The sequence below is a fragment of the Vipera berus genome (genome assembly GCF_964194415.1).
Source record: "Vipera berus genome assembly, chromosome: 2".
NCBI classification, from domain to species: Eukaryota; Metazoa; Chordata; class Lepidosauria; order Squamata; family Viperidae; genus Vipera; species Vipera berus.
Window position 1 is genome coordinate 204,180,651 of NC_138203.1, and position 22,333 is coordinate 204,202,983.

General features: G+C 37.6%; 1 protein-coding gene across 2 annotated transcripts in view; it reads left to right on the top strand.

The window, feature by feature from the left end:
* The window catches only part of SPOCK1 (SPARC (osteonectin), cwcv and kazal like domains proteoglycan 1), a gene marked incomplete at its 3' end in the record, with an annotated part of 528,644 nt that extends 515,108 nt beyond the window's left edge, over window positions 1–13,536 (top strand). For both annotated transcript variants that reach the window (XM_081316772.1, XM_081316771.1), the window contains 2 exons: window positions 8,753–8,890; window positions 13,355–13,536. In XM_081316772.1, the coding sequence (XP_081172898.1) occupies window positions 8,753–8,890; window positions 13,355–13,536 (320 nt within the window). The remainder of the gene's footprint in view (window positions 1–8,752; window positions 8,891–13,354) is intronic.
* Window positions 13,537–22,333: the final 8,797 nt, after the last annotated feature.

The window sequence follows — 22,333 nt, forward strand, 5'->3', positions numbered from 1 at the left end:
TTGCCACTCCCTCAATCCATTACTTGTTTAATAAATTATTATTATTATTAGAACATTACAAATGTATTGGTTTATTTTTATATGACCGTCTTTCTCATCTGAGCAGCAAGCAAGCTAGATAAAACCTACAATGCTACATCTATAATTCAAAAGGAAAATATCAGGCAGAATAAAAAATGTAACATCGACCCACTTGGGTTTAACTAACTACGTAATTCACACGCCTGGGCAAACAACCAGGTTTTCCAAACTTTTCAGAAGGCAAGCAGGGTTGGAGCCAATCCGATCTCAACATCAGATGTAGCCCAAGAACAATGTAAAGAAATCTAGCCAAAGTTCAGTTCTTTATTTCCTGACACCATATAGACAGGATCCTGCCAGACTAAGCCCATAAGATGCCATCCCAAATGATATATCCTGGAGATTCCAAAGGGCAGCTATCCTAAATCTCTTCCTCTTCCCCCAATCCAGCTTGGTACTGTGCTGCCTTTTGTCTCACTCACTCCTTCCTGGAAACCTTCTGCATTACTATGGTCCATCACATGGACGGCAAGGTGTTCTAGAGGGCAGGTCTGTGTCAGAAAAGGCACAGGTCCAAGGTTCCACAGGATGGCATTCTTTAATTGATGGGACCCAAATCTAATATACGATGTAATCGGTTCCTATTGAAATAGCAATGGTCCTTGGCTTCCCCCCCCCCTTTATAAAATCACAAACAGAAAAGAAGAGTAATATATGTGATACCTGACATGGCATCTTTATAGCAAAAGGACATTGCCTTCTTGCCAAAATTTCAAATCAGGGCCATTAAATTGAATTTACATTGGTTATAGTTAGATATATTTTCTCCTCATTAGTTTAGAAATCCGAAGCACAAGAAGAGAACTAAAGCTCCATTCACAATCATACTAGCCTTAAAATAAGGCCTACGAAATTCAACTGACCTTTCTGAGTCAACATGCATAAATGGTACTTATTAATTCTTTTGCTTCCTTAAAGTCTAAATTGTACTTTTTAACAATATTATAATCATAGAAATATCAAGACATTAATGGACGGAACATTTTGGGGGGGCTGAAGAATCCATCTGTTAAATTGCAGGATACTAATATTAATGCGAAAAATGAAGATTTAAAATCAGCCATTGCATTATCTTCTGTATTTAATCATCCATGATTAAAATAATGTAATATGTTAGGGAAATCATTTGAATCTAATTGTTTCAGATGAAAATGGCATGAAATCCTTCCTTCCTTTGTTGCCTTGTTTCAGCGTATTGATTAATCTCATTGATTATTTAGCATGCTATCTTGGGACCAAACCCTATTTAAGCCAGTATATTTTTAAATAGGATTGCATGGTTAATAGGACTGTGGCCACTTTGTAAATAATTGAGAAGAAATGCTTTGGATCTTGCACAAGCATATTATCTTTCTGGTATATATCTTTAAAGCTACCTAGTTTATTAAAAAAAAACTGCCTTAAGAGCAGTATTAAAAAGGTGATTCCTTGAAGTAGCTGTACCTTTTTTCAGGCTCACTTTGAATTTGAGGGGGGGAAAGGGACTTATTTACTTCAAGGAATCACCTTTTTAATACTGCTCTTAAGGCAGTTGTTTTTTTTAATAAACTAGGTAGCTTTAAAGATATATACCAGAAAGATAATATGCTTGCCTTATTTATTGAGTAGAAAAGAGATGCTGTGTTTATGAGTGATTGAAATAATTTCTTAATCATTTTGGGATCACACTCAGCCCCCTTGATTAACCCACTCTATTTAACTGGAACAGCTGAAGCAGAACAACAGAGTTGGAAGGGGTCTAATGCAACCTTTTAAAGCTTTGGCCTTGCTTATTTATTTATTTGATTTTGGCACCACACAACTCCAAACTGAATTTGGACAACTCACACTATGACAAAATAAGATTTTTTTAAAAAGGCAATAATCAGTAAATGATGAACAACCAAACAACTTAGATAAACACATGCAAAATGCAGCCATATAACACAAGATACAACAGCCATCTCTTCAAGTTCTTCCAGAGCAGGGGTTTCAAACTGCCAGCTTGCGGGCCGGATGCATCATCCAGAAGCCACATCCACCCCATTGCCGGCAATGGCAAAACTGTCCCGATACGTTGTGTGACATCACATGATGTCACGAGTTTGACATGTCTGCTCCAGAATATCATCAGAGGGGGAATCATCTGATCTCAGGGGGACCTCATTCCAAAGGACAGGCAGCACAATAGAGTCATATCAGCAGGTGACAATGTTTAATTGAAGGGACTTGGTTGGCTCACTGGGATGGCTAGGCAGAAACCTTGGGAGATAAGTGGTCCCTCAATAAAACTCTATTAGGACTTTTGGAGATTGGAAAAACAATGAATCAACAGAACTTATCAAGATGAGTGAAACTCCTTTAAAATGTGTGCTATCATTTCTAGCTAGGTTTAGATTAGCAGTAGGAATAGGACTTAGACTTATATACTGCTCCATACTGTTTTACAGCACTTTCTGAGAAGTTTATAAAAGTCAGCATATTGCCCTCAACAATCTGGGTCCTCATTTTACCGACCTCAGAAAGATGAAAGGTTGAGTCAACTTTGAGCCCCATCAGGATTGAACCCCAGGCTGTGGGCAGAGTTTGCCTGCAATATTCCACTTAACCACTGAGCCACCAGGTTGCACTTCCCTTTTGCACATTTTTTCTTTCGGTATCTTCCTACTAATGCCCTTCTCCATTTGTATCTGTGAAGCATAGTTGTTGACATCTGCTGGCTAACTGGAATCCAATAAATTCTTTAGGATTCAAAAGGCAATAAACTGGAAACGGGGGAAATGCCAGAGGATATTTATGGAATAAATATAAAAAAAACAGAGAAAGAAATACCAATCCATATCCCTTCAACAAGACACAAATCCCAAGAATGGTGACAGATGGATTCCCTTGGAATTGGGAATTCGGTAACAGTCTTCAGGACTTTGGGTCTACATTGAGGTTTAAATTGTGGGAGCTTTTGGCATCTTCTCAGTCAGGCAATACAGACGAAAACATCTGGTAGCACATCTTATCAGGGACTTGATCATAACTTTAGACAGTGGAACCTTTGCCTAGAATATTTTTTATTGAAGACAAGGTTTCCAGCAGATGGCACCTAGGGATGGTCTAATGTTTATTAGACTATTGCTAAGCACATTGTTTTGTGCTTAAATTGTAAGCCGCCCTGAGTCTTCGGAGAAGGGCGGGATATAAATGGGATTAAAATAAATAAAAATAAAAAAATAATGTTATGGCTTATCAGGACCTTGGAAATCCACAGCCTAAGTTCATTGTGGAGGAATTTGCAATGCAAAGCATGCCATGTTACATACAACGTGTCCACATGATAATCCTTTCTGCACAGGTATTCCCTGTATATGTAAAGAGCCAAGGGGCTCCATCCCTCTAGTCCTCACAGTTTCCTGTGAGAACCAAATCAGGACCATGGAAAGAAAATCCACTCCATCGATTCTAAAACTGCAACTTTGCACAGTGAGATTACCTAGAGATAAAGTTTGCCATTAAAAACACTCGAACCCACTGAGGCAGAATTAGTGGCCAGAATAACTTTGCATGCCTTTGGAAGCAAACTATAATTTAATTAGCATCATGTGTTCTGAGTAAAATAATAACCCAAACTTTACTCCTGTGGCCATTGCCACAAAAAGTGGGATTTTTTTTTCCTTTTCTTTTAAGAGCATGGAATCACAATATGACTGATAAATGTAATTTCCCCCTACCTACTAAAAGACATGATTTGTTTCCTGCTCCCCTACCCTCCCAATAAAAAAAACAGAACATCCACCTGGTTTAGGATAATAAATGAGGATTAGCAGGAGAGCTCTGAGTACAAAGGAGTTAAACATTCCATATCTATTGGGTCCTGGACTTTAATTTCATAATCTCATATACTCAGCTAACACTAATGCTACTGGTTTGCTTCATGAAATCAAGATTTCTTTAATGTGTTTGGAAAGGAAAATATATATATTATTTTTACTACAACTGCTTAAAATAAGGCAAGAGAAAAAGGTAAGGACTCTTAAGTTAATTGTGACTCCTGGTGACTAATTTGAAACATCCGTGTCATTTTCATGCTATCATGACAGGTTTTTCATTCGCTTCTTCTAGGATGATTTTTCAATTTGCCATTCTAGCCTACAAAGCTTTGGCTTTTCCTGGTAGTCTCCCATCCACACTATTTAGATCCATCCACACTATTTAGATCCAACCCTGCTTAGCATTTTTTTTAAAGAGCCTCTAAAAGTTAGCTTGGTATTATTATCTAAGCTGGACTCAGATCAGATATAGGAAGATTAATGCATAGCTATTTATAAACTATGTTTGTAACTTTTAAAAATTGGACAGTCACTTTAATATCGGCAATAGCTGAGATAGAAAATGCATTTATTTATAATGTATGAAATATTAGAGCGATTTCTCATTTCTCTGTCTCTTAGGCAAGTAATGGCATGGCATTTCAAATAATACATTTTCTTCATTTTTTTTCCTTCCATGGGAAATGGAGTGAAAATAGCCCTTTTGACATATACGCACACTTTGCAGACACGCTCCATGTATAGAACTGGTGAAAGAAGCTCCTTTTTCATTATTACTACCAGTAAATCAAGGAGCATCTATCTGACAAAAGAGTGAGGGTTCCTATACCGTCACCACCCAGTATCATTGGACATAATAAAAGCTGCTTCTCTTTCCTTGAAAGTGAAGCAGAGAATAGAAATTATTACAGAGGCACCCATGAGGAATGAATCTGTCTGATCCTCCAGGCAAAAGTAACAGGGGTTGTAGGGAGCCTTGATGTACATTAATGCTGAATCTGCTGAAGCTGATAACAGAAGTAAGCCAATTTTCTTAACGCAGGACCGATTAAGTGGGCAGCTGCAGTTATTTGTTTGTTTGTCGTTTGTTTGTTTGGCATCCATCTCATCGTGAACAACTCTGGGTGGGTTCCAGCATTATGGATCCAGTTATACACAAAACCAGCTTGTACCAGGGGGTTTATTATAAACAAAGCATTACCAAACTATTCAGCTTATCCAACCCCTTGATCACATTTCGTTATATTGAACATAATATAATATGCAATATTCAGTATAGTGTATAAAAATAATTTAATGAATACTACTTTAATTTTTACTATGAACAATAACAACTACAACAGAGACAATTCAAGGCCTTGGTGACCATCCAACCCTGGGGAATACTATCTCACTGCCAGCCACCTCAACTTCAGGACTAGGGACAGGTGTAGCTCAGATTAATTGATGCCAATTGATCTTCCATCATTCCATCATTTATCATTCTCCTACTGACTATCATACATTTACAGATCCCCTTTTGACGCTCAGCCACTTATCGGCCCCTGGGATAGTCCTATCAACCCTTGGAGGGTCATTATTGACCACTTTAGGCAACACTGTTATAAAATGAAAGCATGCCTAGAAAATTCTTTCCTTTTACAGAAAGGCTCATGTAGTAAACTCCTTTCCCATAAGATGTACCTGAGTTTCAATTCACCTTCAACCATCTCAAGACATAGAACATGTATCTTCACTGACATGTCCTGGATCACATACGGAGTCAGATTAATGTCTCCTTTTAGAAGACACATTATCTTTTAGATACAGTGACAGAATTTGGGGGGAAAGATCAGGGCATCTCCCAGACCTGACAGTTCAGGAGGGGATTCTAGGAAGAAACAGGGGAAAACCTGTTTCAGGGAAAAAAAATTATAGATTTTTTAAAAATGCTAAAATAGAAATATTGACTTAGATTACTGTTAATTTAACTGTGGGTGTTTGGGACTCATTTATTGTCTCATTCCTTGTGTGCTTTATACAAATGAGCAGCTTTTTCTGTCAGAGTTGCTTCTATATTGTAGTATCATGTAATTTGCGCAGAGCCTTGTATTATCTTGGAAATTTTTTCTCTCAGAGGTTCTTTTCAGATGCTGTCTGTCATTAAAATAGCACTATTTTCATCTCCTTTGCCACTGAATATTTTACCCACTGGATGCTTTAAAGCTAAAAAGGACTCAGCTATACACTCCTCCCCCTTTTATTAATATTTTTATTCTCCCTGTATTTTGTGAATTTGGTCTATCTTCCACAAAGTAGCAAGGAAAGGAGGGCTGAATTTCACTAGTTAGGTTTCTCCATACTACTAGACAGGAGGAATGGGGGCCTAGTTTCAGGCATGCCCCAGAGTTAGGGGGAGGGTGCATGTGAGGTGTTTCCTGATACTTAGGCGGAGACAGCAAGAACCAGCAAGTGCTACCTCAAGGCAGGAAAGGGAGCTAGAATGTGTAGCCCCAAAGGACCTCTGGGAACAGTTCTTCCATCCTACTACTATAGTAGGTTAAAAAAAAAAGGACACTAAGAACCAACCTCATATAATTCTTTTCTCTCCCCGCTCCGTATGTTTTTCCAGATTTTGGGTGGGGTCATGATTGTTTTGTGCCTGTCACACAGGAAGGAATCTAATTGTGCCAGGTAGATGGAGGAAAAATATTTTCTTTTTCACAGTTTTTTTTCCAGCAGAGACATAAAGTGACAAAAAAATAACACAAAGGTTATTTTTATTTTGAGTTTCCAGGCTTGACAGGATAGCTAGATTAGTGTTAAGGGACAGAGCTCTCTCATATACTATGGAGAAGTGAGATGATATCTTGGCCCAGCTATTAAAAACATCTTGAAGTTCCAGATTCCAAGAGTCTCATGCCTGAAAACAGGGCAGATAGCTCAACTGCATGAGTGGACACAATGAACTGAGCACTGTGATGGTACCTATTGACCCACTTGAGTTAAATTAAGAAATTGTAATTAAGAAAAATGTCATCCCAGAGGGAGGGAAAACATTAAACATTGGAAATGGAGCAAGTGGAAAGATTAAAGACAGCAGTGTTGGAATAAAAGGTTTCTCAAGTAAAAATAAATGGCTAAAAATGGATTATTACTACTGCAACCAATCCACACTTCTAGACACTCCTGTGGAAAAATACAGAATACAGAAAAAGAGGATCCTAACCATTAAACTTGACACTTGAGAAAAGACTGGCCAGCGTGGAGGGAAGTCAGTTTATGTATGTATTAAGTTAACTGAACCCTTTGTTAAGGCCTGTGAAATGGCTTCAGATTAAATGGATAACTATGCACTATTTTTAAAAAAAAGGTGAAATCCCTGCAAGAATTGATGCCTGAAAGTCCTAGAAGGAATTTCAAGGCTCTATAGTGAAAGATGTCTGATTCCTTTAAGGCCTTCATCCATAGAATGGACATGACATATACCCAGTGGTGGGATTCAAATATGTGAACAACCGGTTCTCTGTGTGGATGCCACTTCCAGAAGTCCATTCTGGGCCTGGGCAACAAAAAATTAACTACTGGTTCTGCCGAAATGGTGTGAACTGGCTGAATCCCACCATTGCTTATATCTGATGTAAACAGATAGTAGCCAATACAGCTAAGGAAGTCAAAACACTGATGAAACTGAAACAGTTCATGGCCCAACTACTCAACCATATTTAAGATCAAGTATTTCTAATGATACTAAGAAACATGAAAGACACTAAAAGGTGGTTTCAAGACCTCCAGGGGAAATGGAAATATACCAAAGCAGCCATCCCAAGATATTCACAAGATTTAAGAGGAATTCTGGTAAAAATCAGTCTAGGACTTAGACTATGTCAAGCACTAAAAATACTACATTATACTACTTTATTCATCACTCAACGTGCCACTATGAGCAAGGTTCCTGACAAACCCAGCATCCACATGTTTCAGATTAGAGAAGCAGGATACGTCAAGAAAGAATCGAGTTTAAATCAGATTGAGTCAAAAAGTATAAGGCAACAATAATCTTGTAGTAAATTGTTTTCTAAATTCAGTGTGAATACTATTCCATCCATGAGGTGAGTGGATTTGGTACTATATAAAGATCTAATAGTCAAATGGAGAGATACTAAAGCCAGAATTTTTCCAGGCACCACAAACACAATTCTCGGGAAGCTAACCTTCAGTGGAGAGGCTGGAGAATGAAATAGGAGTGTGTAAGGATGAAGGATTATCCATATACTGTGCCATTCTGGGAAAATTTACTGTGATGAGTCTAGTGTGGTAGACCCTTCCACTAAGACAAAACTTGTACATCCTAAACATTCTTGTGCATATTTCCAACAATAGTTCTAAAGACTTAATAATTTTCTGATTTTTTTCAAGCTAGCATGCAATGCATACACCTATGGTTGAAAAAGAGTGCATTGATTTGTGCTGTGTTTAATGATGAAATGGAATATATGGTGTGTGTGTGTGTGTGTGTGTGTGTGTGTGTGTGTGTGTGTGTGTAGGTTCATTTTAGTGATTGCTTTGGAGTAACTAGTCAGCACTACATAGCACAGTATCCGATGCACTGTTCTTAGACAAGTATTGGGAGAGAACTGCCAATAATTGGGCTGGGTATTTAAGGTGGCAAACTTTGCTCCTTCATAAAGTAAAATAATCCCAGGTAAGTTTCAGCCTCCATTCAGACTGAATATGTGCCTTGTATCAAAGTATCTAAGAGGTATTGATTCAGGAATAAATAGGAGGCATGATAATTTTGACCTAGCTATGTAGAGTCCAAAAGGACAATCTGGAAAATCAATGCCAGGCTCAGGCTTATTACTGACCTAGTCTCTATTTGCTGCCTCCAGGTGCCTTCATCCCCCGCTGCAGTGAAGAAGGCTATTACAAAGCAACTCAGTGTCATGGAAGTACTGGCCAATGTTGGTGTGTGGATAAGTATGGAAATGAGATTGCTGGCTCTAGGAAGCAAGGGACAGTAAGCTGTGGTGAGTAACTTTCTGCAAAAAATAGGAATTAATTCTGTAATACTGGCTAGGAAAGTACAACATGATATAGAAGAAATATATTAATCATCAGGACAACTATCTTCACATTTTTGTATTTATTAAACAAATGTGCTCATGCAAAAAACATTTCTTTCTAAGCATGGAAAACAATATTAGATTGGTAAAAGTATCCAGTCTGCTTTTCCTATCAGCTTAAAAGACAACAGTGGTTTTATACTTATGTAAAATATTCTGATGGAGTGATTATTGTGGGTGTTTGTTTTTAGGTTTAAAATAATACAATGTTCTCCATACCTGGGGCGGGGGTGGGGAACCACATACAAATAAGGAACTTATCAGAGTTGCTTTAGGATTAGGTAATGCTTCAGAAATCATTCAGGAAAGATGCTTTGAAGAAGCCACATCTTTTCCTGGTGTAGCACATTTTTGGAATTGCAACTGAAGCATTGCATAAGCATTGTTGCCACAGACGTTTAAAATGAACAGTTGATACTAATTCTGCAACCACGCATATTCTTAGGCGCATGTTGCAAATGTAAACATCTCAAACCAGCCAGCCCCAGCAAAAGCTTTCTGGACCTTGAGCAGAATCTAGTCCCACTGCCCACCACTGCTGGCCATGTCTTCTTCACTGCTGTGCCTCAACCGTTCTCTGTCAACTGCGATGCAAACAACACCAAAAGGAATTCTTCTTTGTCAAGTGTCAGGACGGTGATCAGTTGCCCAGACAATTGGTTCTTTTCTACCCAGAGGCAATAAGCACTTCAGTAAATGAAAGGATTTCAAGCTTTATTATTAACTCAAGCAGACAGATTTAACAGTGTAATATAAAAAGTATACTTACCAAACAGGATAATACTCAAATCTCTTATAAACTGCTGGAGCTCCTTTATAACAATAGCAGAGATACCCCAAGGGCAGCCAGATGCCACATTATCCAGGCTAGGTTTTGTGCAGAAGCTCCCAACAAACAATAGCCAATTGGATTTTATCAAAACTTGGCATCATATCTTCATAGCTCTGCTATGGTCATGAGACTGCTGGCACATGACTCTGGAATGAGAACCAAGAGTCTAGGTGAGGATTCTCTCCCTTTTTCCTTCTTTTCAGCAAGCAAGATTTAAAAACAAGCAGCTTTGTGCACAATGAGCTCTAAACTAGATTTTTTCTTAATATGAAGAAGAAATCAAAATATGTTACTAAACTCCTCAAAATAACAGTGGCTTTCCTTGCCATCAGATGTATTTTGCAGACCTAAGGGATAAAGAGTCTTTTGCATTTTCATTGTTATGGCTAAGTCTTGCAGTATTTTCTTTTTATACGGTCGTTTATATTTCCCTTCTTTTATCTCTTCCATCTCTAAACCCATTTTCTCTGTGTCATCTTTTGATTTGTTCATACTTTGTGGTCATTATCTGGGAACTTTCTAGTTGTAAATTTAATTTGGAGATTTACTCATTTATATTATCTAAATTGTTTTTAGTCTCATTATGATTTCTTTTTATGTCCTCTTTGTATGCAACAATTGTTTGGTGAATTAGTTGTAGCATAGAGTATATTTCCTTCTGAAAGGTGTTTGTTTTTTCTTGAGGCATCATTCCTGGAGATCCTGTAGTATCACCAGTCTCCGTAAGAGTAGATCAGAATTTCCTCTAGTATTCTGATCTTTATATGTAGCCTTTATAATCCAATAGAGTCCAGTCCTGAAAGCAATATTTTATAGTGATCCTTTGTCTCAAGTACCCAAAAATTGTCAGTCAGGCAAGGTTGTAATCCACAATGTTCAAAGTGTTCAAAATGTTCAGTCTCCCTGAAAACAGCTCAAAAGTCTCTGCCAGCCAAGCGTAGTCCAAGGTCAATTTTTTCTTTCTCTCCCACTAGCTCTTGATATTAAAAGTCTAAGCTTTATTGTCCAAGAAGGTCAGGGTGATAAGTATGACAAAATATTTTCTTTTATTGCCAACTGTTCTCTCAAGCTAGGAGTCGCCAAGCAGCCAGGAAGCAAATTATAGTGCTGTACACAAATCCACCACTAGATGTCATTCAAAGCCCATTTTCTACTCTTAAGACAAAGGATTGATTTCTTATATTTCATCTCAATATTTTTCCCTTTTTTTCAAAGAGAAAATTTTTATTTTTTATTTATTTTAATTCCATTTATATCCCGCCCTTCTCCGAAGACTCAGGGCGGCTTACAAGCTTAGCAGTAGCCTTCATTCTATGTATATGCCTGCTTATTAGGGCTTTCACACACACCCCAAGTGGCATTTTTACAAAGTCAGCTTAATTGCCCCCAACAATCTGGGTCCTCATTTTACCTACCTCGGAAGGATGGAAGGCTGAGTCAACCTTGAGCCTGGTGGGATGCGAACCTGCACTAATTGCAGGCAGCTGGTGTTACTTAAGGAGGCATTAGCCCCCTGCTCCACCAAGGCTCTTAACAGTTATCTCAGTTCTCAAATTTATCAAACTGTAGCTTTATGTTACTTGCACTTCAGTATTGTATGTTTCTGTCCCCCATAAAATTAAATCGCCACTTCCGTTCACATTCAGAGGTTTTTAGCTTCTTGGGAGTCTTTCCCAGGAAATTCAGTTGTAAAATAGTAAAGAAAGGATCAATATTCTCACCCAGTTCCAAACATGCTATTTACGATGTTTTAAATGGTGCTTTTTCTTCTTTGGTTGTCAGCAGCTAATGGCCGGGTACAGGAATGTAGCCAGTCCTTCCCCTGCCAGTTTGGAGGGCTTTCCTTGGAATGATCAGAAAGACCGCCATCTCTCCGTGATCAACAAGGCACCCCTCCTGTTCATTGCCTCTTCGGGGCAACTTTAGGCCCTTTTTAGTGCTCCCAGCAGGGCAAAATCAGGTGCAGAAGGCAGAGCTCTGCCTTCCTGCATCCCATTACACCACAGTGCAAAACCAGAAGTCATAACAATGGCCTACTACATTGACATGACAGACTGCTAGGAGCAGAGACAATGCAGGCCAAGTGCAGTTTTCCACAACTCCATATTCAGTTCAGTCCTTTCAGCGAGGAAATAGGTTTGAAGAGGAACATTTTGGCTTTTGAGAAATGAAATCCTGAAGCTTTTGTAAGGCAGTCTTATTCAGAGGCGTTGATTCTCTATAATTGGAAAGTGTGAGTTTGGAAATTCTTCTTTAAAATCAAAGCATTAGAAGTACAGGTAGTCTTTGATTTAGAACAGTTCACTCAGTGACCATTTGAAGTTACAATGGGACTGAAAAAAGTGACTTATAACCATTTTTCATACTTATGACTATTGCAGCATCCCCATGGTCATGTGATTTACATATGGATGCTTAGCAACTGACTCACATTTACGATGGTTGCACTGTCCCGAGGGCACGTGATCACCTTTTGCAACCTTATGAGAAGTAAAGTCGATTGGGAAACCAGATTCATTTAACAACCGTGTTACTAATTTAACAACTGTAGTGATTCACTGAACAAATGTGGCAATAAAAGTCTCAAAATGGGGCATAAATTAACAGCATAAATTCTGGGCTCAATTGTGGTCCTGTAGTAGACTTGGAATTTATTTAATTGTATGATGAGTAAAGATAAGCGGTGGAGTTTAGACTTCTAGGACCCTTTTCTGTTCCTTCTAGCTGCAAAGTATATTATGCATTTGTAATAACATTCTTTGCATCCTGCATATTTGCAATGGGAACATTCTGTGTTGCAGAGACTTCTGGATTCTTTATTAAGGCACACTTTCAATTAAGAAAAGTGAAACCTACCAGGATTATAGACAAGCTGACTGTTAGGAAAGTCTGTCTGCTACTATTGATCTTTGGGGGGAACATCCACTCAGCTCTCAAGGCACACACTGTTTGAAACCCAAATCTGTATACATCATACAGCCAACAACCAAAGTGTTAAACCAACCACATAATTATTTTAATGCAGAACCACATCACATTTCTTACCCTATCTTCTTATTTGACTTGGTAGATAGGATCACAATTGGAATATTTCTCATTCCATTTATATTACATTATTTCTTGAGATGTCCAGTCACAACCAACATGGTGCTTGTGGGGAGGTGTTTTGACGCTTGCAATTTACTGAGACCACCAACTAATTTCAGATACCTTCGAATACTCATCAGATGGTGATGTCTTTTAGTCACCATTGACCTGGAATGGATTTGAACCAACTATTTAGAAATGTAAGGTTCTGTCTTCAGTTGTTGCTTCTTCCTCAAAACACATGGGGTTTTTTGGGGGGAGGGAGGAGAGGTTCTGCCAGGACTGTTATGTTCTTTTGAGTTCCCGTTGTGATATGGTCCATAGTGGGGGGAAATGTCTAAAAATAAAACTGACAAGAAGAATGAGTATAACTTAATGGATGAAACAGTTAACGTGCCAAGGCAGACAACTGGGCTTAAATTATAGTTGTGATTTCTTCCCTTTTGCAGAAGAAGAGCAAGAAACCTCAGGGGATTTTGGTAGTGGTGGATCAGTGTTATTGTTGGATGACCTGGAAGAAGCACATGAAGAAGCAAAAAAGGACAAACAGAAGATACATGTAAGAGCAACCAACGAGGATGATGAAGATGAAGATGACGATAAGGATGATGAAATTGGGTATATATGGTAGTTCCCATAACTCTGAGGACTCATGTTTTGCACAATATCACAATTCATTTTGTATCTCCGCAGATAATGGAAACATCTGGCATCACACACTCAGTCAATAACTGTTATGGGCCTCCCAGTAGGCACACTGATCTCCTTCCCAATTGGGCTTTCCTTTTACTTTACTGGTAGCCACACAGCCAAAGGCACACTGGAGATCAGTATGCATAGCTGAATCTGTCACTAAAGTGAACTGGGAAGACCTCTTGCATGTGGTGCTCCTTGTATACAGGGGGTAACTTTATACACACATATGCATTTGGGCTCCTGTGACCACCATACTGCCAGTAAGGACAATTCTCCCACCACTTGATTTCATTTTGTACGCTCTATATTAATTTGGAAAACCACTTTCACTCTCAAATTCTTCTGCTGTTCGGAATCACTGCACGCATCGTTCTCGTTTGTTTTTCCCTTTTTTCAGAGTTAAACCCATCCATGCAGAATATCATTTTGAATGAAACAGAAGGGGGGAATTGGTCCAGAGTTAGTTCTTTTTCATTGTGCTATTTGCTGTCAGCTACCACTCTGCTTTCTTTTCACCAGCTAAGGCAGGTGATCTTTTTGTCTTGCTATGCAGAACCTGTTAGAAAAGTTCAAATTGCTTTAGCATTCTGGCTTGGCTGAATTATTTCATTTCATTTCCTTCTCACTTTGGCTGATGTTGTTTTGCAAAAGGAGAACCGAATGCCAATAGAACTCTTAAGTTCTCCCCACTGACTAAAAGTGTAGAGGACAAGACCTCAGTTGACCTTTCTACCCATTAATCAATTTTAGTTCAGTTTAAGTTAGTGAAAGTGATGTTGACTTTAAAAAAAAGGTTGATTTGCATGCTTACACATGAGGCTCACCTTTCCACTTCTAACAAGAGGAACCTCCTTTTCAAAACACATGAGGAAGCAATGCTTTGTAAGAGCATTTCTTTACTTCTTGTTAGACTTTTTTGCAGACTTGCAAGTCTCAAATTTGCTTTAATCAAGTTTGCACTAATGCTATGCAAGCTTCTCTTTACTTCCGGAATAACATACCGATGGATTGCTGAAAATGCTTTTTTTTTCATTTACTCTAATGATTCCTCATAAGGAAGCACTGAAACTCTCAGAGGCACTAACCATCAAAAGTAATAAGCTGTCTTTCTTTTATTTTAAATTGTTGATATTTATTTGCTCCATTTTAGAAGAAAAATATCCTTAGGCAGTTATTTCCATGGTTAATATCACTCCTAGTTAACATCACAAGAGAAACTTACACTCATGAACCAGAAGAGTGTGGTTAGAATTATTCCATAAACGTTCGTGCATTATTCTATCTCCGTAGCAGCATCTTATTGTGCTCAATTGCCATTCATTGTGGGAAAATAAATGTGCTACTGCAGACATTTTATTATGTTTGATGTCCACATAATGACCAAACTTAATGGGCAAGGATGAAGAGCTGGGGCAACAGCCAATGCATTTATAATAAGTGCCCATTTTTTCTTATTAAATACAAGGAAATCAACTACTACATACATCTTTTAAATTCTGCAAAAGCTAAGGGCCATCTCTGCTTTAGTCTGCTTTTTCCTCAGTCTTAACACTAAAGACAAATGCAAAAATATTTGTATTCTAAGGCAAATTTAAAAAGAAAGAAAAGTGTATATTAAAGATACTACTTCTTTGGTATAAATTTCTAATACTTTTTCTACATAACTACAAAATGGCATCTACCCACAGACCATTATACTTGTTCTATTACAACTTGGCTTATTTATGCCTTTTGCTTCTGGCACGATGTAGTCTTGAGTTGCTTTTCAACAAAAGTTATACAAAACGGCCTGAAAATGAATCCTTCAAAATAATGCCAAATGTGAGAGCTTAATATTACATTTTTCACATTGTTTAACTCCTCCTAGAGAGAGTAATCCAAAATAATTGGCCAGCAGAAAAGGTACTTCCTAGACCAGGTGTAGGCAACCTTGGCTCTCTTATGACTCATGGACTTCAACACCCAGAATTCCTGAGCCAGCCATGCTGAGGGAAAAGGCAGTGGTTTCCAAGCTGAGCCACGCTGGCTCAGGAATTCTGGGAGTTGAAGTCCACAAGTCATAAAAGAGCCAAGGTTGCCTACCCCTGTCATAGACAGAACCTTTTTCTGATTTTTTTCCCACAAAGATTTCTAGTATTTTAATGCAGAGTTTGGGCTTTGATATTTGATTCCTAAGGTTTTTTGATATTTGACTCCTAAGGAACCAGATTTCTACTACCTATCTTCTACTGCGGAGCTCCAATAAAGAAATTCATATAGCAGCTTTGATTTTTTTTTAAAGCAACGCTTTATCTATAGCAACCCCAACTGTGATGTGTCCTGTTACATTTAATATGACATACAATGAAGCCATTGGGCTCTGCCCTAATTGCCATTTGGCCTCCTCCTATAGCCAGTAATGTCCATTGGAGGTTTGTACAGCTCTCCCTAGCAGATAAACTGTTAATCTGATTTTCCCTTTCCCAGCCCTATCCCTTTGAAAAAAAAGCCATGAAACTACAATCCTTTAAAAGAGCTGCAACCAGCTTACGGTAGCAGCTGATGGTAAAAGTTATATTGTTGGCCACAACAGCAGTGGGTACTGGGTCAAACCTTGGAGCATCGGAAAGCTGTTACATGTTGCTATCACCTTCTTACCCCAATGCTCTAACATATCACATTTGTAAGGTACTTCAGAAAAACAAACCGTGGGATATTTTTCTTGGACTTGTGCTTAAAGTTCTGGAAAATTAATGAGGTTTGCTCCCAAAGAAAAGTGATGTTAAGTGCAATGTACAATATGAATTGCACTGGCCATAGTGTTTAGATTTGGCTGCAGAGCCATTAAAGAAAAGTCAAAAACCAGTTGGAAGCTGTAATATAATGCCCACTTTTCATTCTTACCCGATTAAAGGTAAGGTTTCTGCTTAATAAAGCTCCTAGAAATCACCTTCCCTTTAGTTGCAATGAAATGCTGTCTGTTACACACTGGAAAGTAACTGACATTTAGCTTTATTTTCAACCCAAACAGTAACTTGGGAGAAGCTTTTTGAGAAGGTTTGCATATGTGTATGTGCATGTTTGTTTGGTGTCCCCCGCTGCTGTCTATTGAATCAGTGATTTGTAAGATTTTTAAGAAAAGACAAAACAGTCACTTGTCTGAAATGATATAGGTTTTCCTGCTCAAGCAGAGGGATGGACTAGAAGACCTCCAAGGTCCCTTCCAGCTCCTATCCTATCCTATCCTATCCTATCCTATCCTATCCTATCCTATCCTATCCTATCCTATCCTATTCTATTCTATTCTATTCTATTCTGATTTCTCCTATTTGACTAGCATACACCTCTGCAACTCACAGGAAATTCTATTTAAATCCGACAATAAAGTTCCCACTGGTTTAAAATGGATGTAGTAGACATGATTACTTTCAGAAATAAAACAGCCGTAATCCGAAACTTTAAAAAAATACAGATCGGGAGATCAGTTGGATTTAAATGTAATATTAACAGTATATTTCATCTGATTATAGACTTGTACAAAAACAGAGTTTATCTTCTTGTTTCTTCAAAATTTGTAATCCATCTGTTGATCCCACAGTCTTAGGGTAATATAGTTTTCGTTTGTATGTGGTACCTCTGTGCATTCAAAGTTGCCAACACATGGTGGTGTACAATTCGTTGAAGAGGTGTTTGAAATGTTTTCCCTGAAATATAATATCCTAACTAAACCATGGCAAAAGATGTGAACATTATAAAGGAGAAAGTCATTTCATATATGCTACATAGAAATGAAGTGTAACTGATAACCTCCTTAGTTTTAAGAACATATATAAAATAAAATCTTAAGGACTTGCCCTGGTCCATCTTCATTTTGTCTGTACCTGCAAACTGTAATCATTGTCCTGTTTGTGATTTCCTCTCATGATTTCCTGTTTGTCTAGAGCAGGGGTGTCCAACCTTGGCAACTTTAAGACTTGTGGACTTCAAGTCCCATGGAATGGCTGGCTGAGGAATTCTGGGAGTTCAAGTTCACGAATCCTAAAGTTGCCCCTGGGTAGAGAAAACATTTTAAGCTTGGAAAGTGGGCAAGACTTCAAGGATGTGTTATAAACCATCATGGACTTATTAATTTCAGGTGGGAAACTTGTAGGAACGACTACAGCTATAAATTTATCAGCAGCATGTAAAGGAAAGACCAAGGCTTGGTAGCCCATGACAGCAAGCCAAAAAAAAACAGAATAGAACTGTGCCTTTGGAGGAACTGAAAAGTGGCAGTGTAATTTCCCAGTCATTGTCATGTGGAATACTTGCTTCATTATAAAACAGTAAACATAAGCTTTGGAGAAAGGGACAAAAGGATAAAACTACACAGGATAATCTAAGCAAGCCTTATAACCTATTATTCCTCTGCAAAATTGTGCAAAACTAGAACAAGTCCAAACACAAAGCCATGGCAGCATCTCTGATTTTCCTATCAAGCCAGAGAATGCAGCAATTCATTTTTCATTAAACTGCTGAGGGGAAAATAATAATAATGTAACTACTATTTTGTCTTACCAAACCAATAATAGGCATCCTGTCCTAGCTTCTCTTTTAAAAAAAATACTTTATAGCTTTTCATAGATTGAACTGCTACCGGACAAAAGATAACAATGGTGTTTGGCTATGCATATAACCAGAACACAAATTGGGTTATTTTGTACTACGTTATATTCAATTTTGATACAGTGATATGAACCAGCAGCTGGTTCAAAGAGATTATAATCAACAGCAATCTGTGTTGAAGACCAAGCCATATTGTGGACTTGTCTCTAAACATGCAGCTTCCATTCCATTGTTTTATGAATCGTCTTTTTAGAAGATATATACGCTCCCTTCTAATATTCTCATTGTTTCTCATCCATGCTAAACCTATTGTCGTCACTGTCAGTTTTTCTTGTAATTAGCTATTGGAGTTTCCATTACTACCTCATATATCCATCGCACCCACCTCATCCATCCAGTTACAATGTGATGCCCAAGTACCATCATTTTAACAGGAATATCCTCATCTGCAAAAGTTGTAGATCTTCCATGTTGCTGCCTATCAGGATATCTGCATCATGGCCCTTATTCATTTTTGCCCAAATAATTCTTTCCTTCTAGATAGAAAATGCTAACCTCAGCAGATGACCATTTTCTCCAATGTGTATGTACATAGGGGAACAGTACCGAAAATCAACTAACTTTAGACATATTTGAAGAGCCAAGGTCTTCTATTCTAACCTTTAATAACCTAAATGGTCCTGAACTTGGTTACAACAGAAGATATGCAAAGCATACTTACCTAATCATGCGAGGGAGCAACTATTGCAGGTATATAAGTGGCATTCATTACTTTAGCAACTATAGCATCTAAGAACAAGAGGAAAAACTAAACATTTTTAGCAATCACTAGATCCCAGAGATTAGAATTTTGATTTACTTTCATCTGAAGCCTTTCTTCCATTCTCTAGTTCAATGGCATCACCTGCTACTATAACTAGATAAAAGAAGCTCCAATTTATATTTCACATTGATGCCAATGGGGAACCTGATTCTTAGAATTGTTGTGACTTTAGGCCTTTCCTATTTCCAGCCAACACTTAAAACATAAGGATTTTCCAAGGGTTTTTTCACTTATCATATTGGATTCTTGATTTGAACTGTGACAAGATTTTCCTTTTTGCAGTTTTAATTGCATTTTTTCCAGTGATTAATATCACAATAAAAAACCATTATGTAACATAATCTAACACATTATATAATGGAGAACAGCTGCTTCTATAGAAACCTTGCCTAAATAGTGGCACTTAACATTTACAATAAAATGTAAACTATGGCCATGGACAGTTAATGCTATATATTGTTGCATGATGTTGAAATTCATGTAAACTCCAACCATATAAGAAAGCAAATGTTTTTTAAAAAATATATATATTTAGAACAGCATCTGCATTATTAAAGTTATACTTGGATTATTATGACTATTTTGGTACTCTGAAGCCGAAAGTATGATTTTTGCCCAAAGTTTATTGCCATCTACTGAACTGGTTTTATGAATGGATCCATAAGCACCCAGAATGGAATTAGACGAATGTTAATAAAGATTAAGCCTGCTATTTCAATGTGTACAAAAGCAATATTTAGAAACCATCTTCATTAAAAAAAACTTTCAATAGCAAAAAAAAATCTTTAAATTAAGTCTGGTGCTTTTCTGGCAAAATTAACAGAGTAAAAAGTCTTCCTAGAAAGCAAATCTCATAATCTAATTGAATGATTTTAGGAGGTACAGTATAAATTATATGATGAACACTGGTTATTAGAATTATTAGCACTCTATTTGTTCATAATTAACAAACACCTACTTTTAAATGGTTAATGCAAGCTCCATTAAAATCATAAGAACTCTTACTGTGGCCTTTTGCCCTCTTGTTTGAAACTATGCTTCTAAAAAGGATTTTAGTTCATTAAAATAATAAATAAATGAGTTCTTTAATTCTGCATAAGGCAGAGCCACCAATATTATACCCTACAGCAAAATCAAGTATTCTGTTTCTCCCATTGGGCAGCAGGAAGCTATTTAACTTGCCCCCCCCTTCATTTAATTTCTGTTTCCCTTAAAGTATTCCATTTTTCTTCGACTCATTGACCTTCCCAAAATTAGAAAGCTGACAAGTCCCATATGAAAAAAGAACCAGGGCAGTCCAGAAATACTCATACCTATTAGTCTGTCTGTGTAAATGGAGCCATTTTGAAATATGGAAGCTTTTAGGACTGCTGCCTAATTTTGTTACATTATCTTTACTAAGAGAATCATTATGGTTTCACGTTGCATTTCATGTGTTGTTCCCACAAAACAGAGCTTGGTTCATTGGTTCACAGCCTCCTCTGAAATTCTGCAATAGGTTGTATCCAAGATGAAAAGCTCAGATGCCAATGTTGGTATTTTCATTTAGCAAATGCCTGCTTTAGTGACAGTTTGAATTAGGATGAAAAACATAACTTTATGACCAATCATAACATTTTACGATCTCCAGAAGTCTATAAAGCAAAGGAAAGCGGAAGACAATAAGCACAGTCACAGTTTCACTTAGTGGCTGAATCGCTTAACACCAAGCTGTTCCTAAATGAGGACTGCCTTTGAAATGATAGACAGGGATATTTTGACAGTTGCTTTCTTCCCCTGTTACAAGAGCTTGAGGGATTCCTCGGACAGCAGGAGGAATACGCTGGGAATTGCAGAGGAAAAGGCACTGAGCAAATTCTGCTTAGGATAACTCTTGACGGTGAGATAAAATGCTGGAGGGAAGCTGATGTTACCACCTTAATACAGAATTCAGTATAAGAGATGAGCCTATGCATGATAAAACTTCTCACATAGAGCCTCATGAGCTTCTAAAGTAAGCATGTGCAGGAGCAAACCGTTCCTCTTTGCTGAATTCTTCATCTATCCATTTCATATTTATTCTTATAGCTTGTATTTCCCACCCAGGACTCATCTTTTAAAATAATACATTTACTGGTTTCTTTGGTTTCACTTTTGTTACAGAGATTTGGATGCTAATAATTTCATATTCTTTAAGCAGCAAATGACATGGGACACAATCCAACAATAAGAAATAACTCACACCTGTTAGCACATGGCAAAGTTAACTGTATGTTTTCCCCCTCCTACAATAGGCTTAATAGGCTTACCCTTAGCTTGATGATACATAATGGATCCTGGATTCTCACTGCCATCAAAGCATTTGAAATCTCACCTTTTTTCCTAAGTTTGTTGCTTTCCCAGCTCTCCTTTCTTTCTGTCATTCAGTTTGCTTTAACCGCACAGAATGTCTAAGTCACAAGCACCTAAGAGCCCTTTCTACAGTGCATGGTACTTGGTCTTCTTATACTTTTCTCAATGCTGCTGACATCTGTTACTGCTTAATGTGTAGCGTTGTAAGGAGAGGTCCAAATATTAAGTGTGTCAGTTTCATGTCCCTAACTGTAGATGGAATGTACAAATATCATGGTTAGAGTAGTATAGTAAATTTTGAATGCTTTTTCCCTATGAAAACTTAAAAGGAATGTGAATATTTTGCTGATTTCCTTGGTTAATTGTAAATGCTGAACTGTAGTCCAAAGTAGTTGCATTTTTGTCTGTCTTAATAAATTTTGATTTGTCCGCGACGCCTTACTGTCTGATTTTTATATTGGTAAAAACTAGTAAAATGGCAAACTGTTTATAATATACACAAAAGGAGATAGTCTGTAGCAGAGAAGCTTATTTCAACTTGGATTACAGTATATAGCAGCAATTCCTTTACACTGGAACACACTTGAGATAACTGTATTGTTGAACTTCATGAATTTCAACAGATATATATTAGCTTTGTTTAAATGTAAATACCTGCACTACAGGTAGTCCTTGATTTACAATCTTTCCTTTAATGACCATTCAAAGTTACAAAAACACTGAAAAAAGTGACTTATAAGTGTTATTAACACTTACACCTGTTGTAGCATCCCCATGATCTCATGATCAAAATTCATGTATTGGCAACTGGCATATTGTTATGACAGCCTGCATTGTCCTGGGGTCATGTGATCACCTTTTGCAATCTTCCGAAAAGCAAAGTCAACAAGCAAGCTAGATTCACTTAACAAACAGCCATGTTACTAACTTAACAACTCTAGTGATTCACTTAACAAATGTGGCAAGAAAGGTCATAAAATGGGGCAAAAACTGT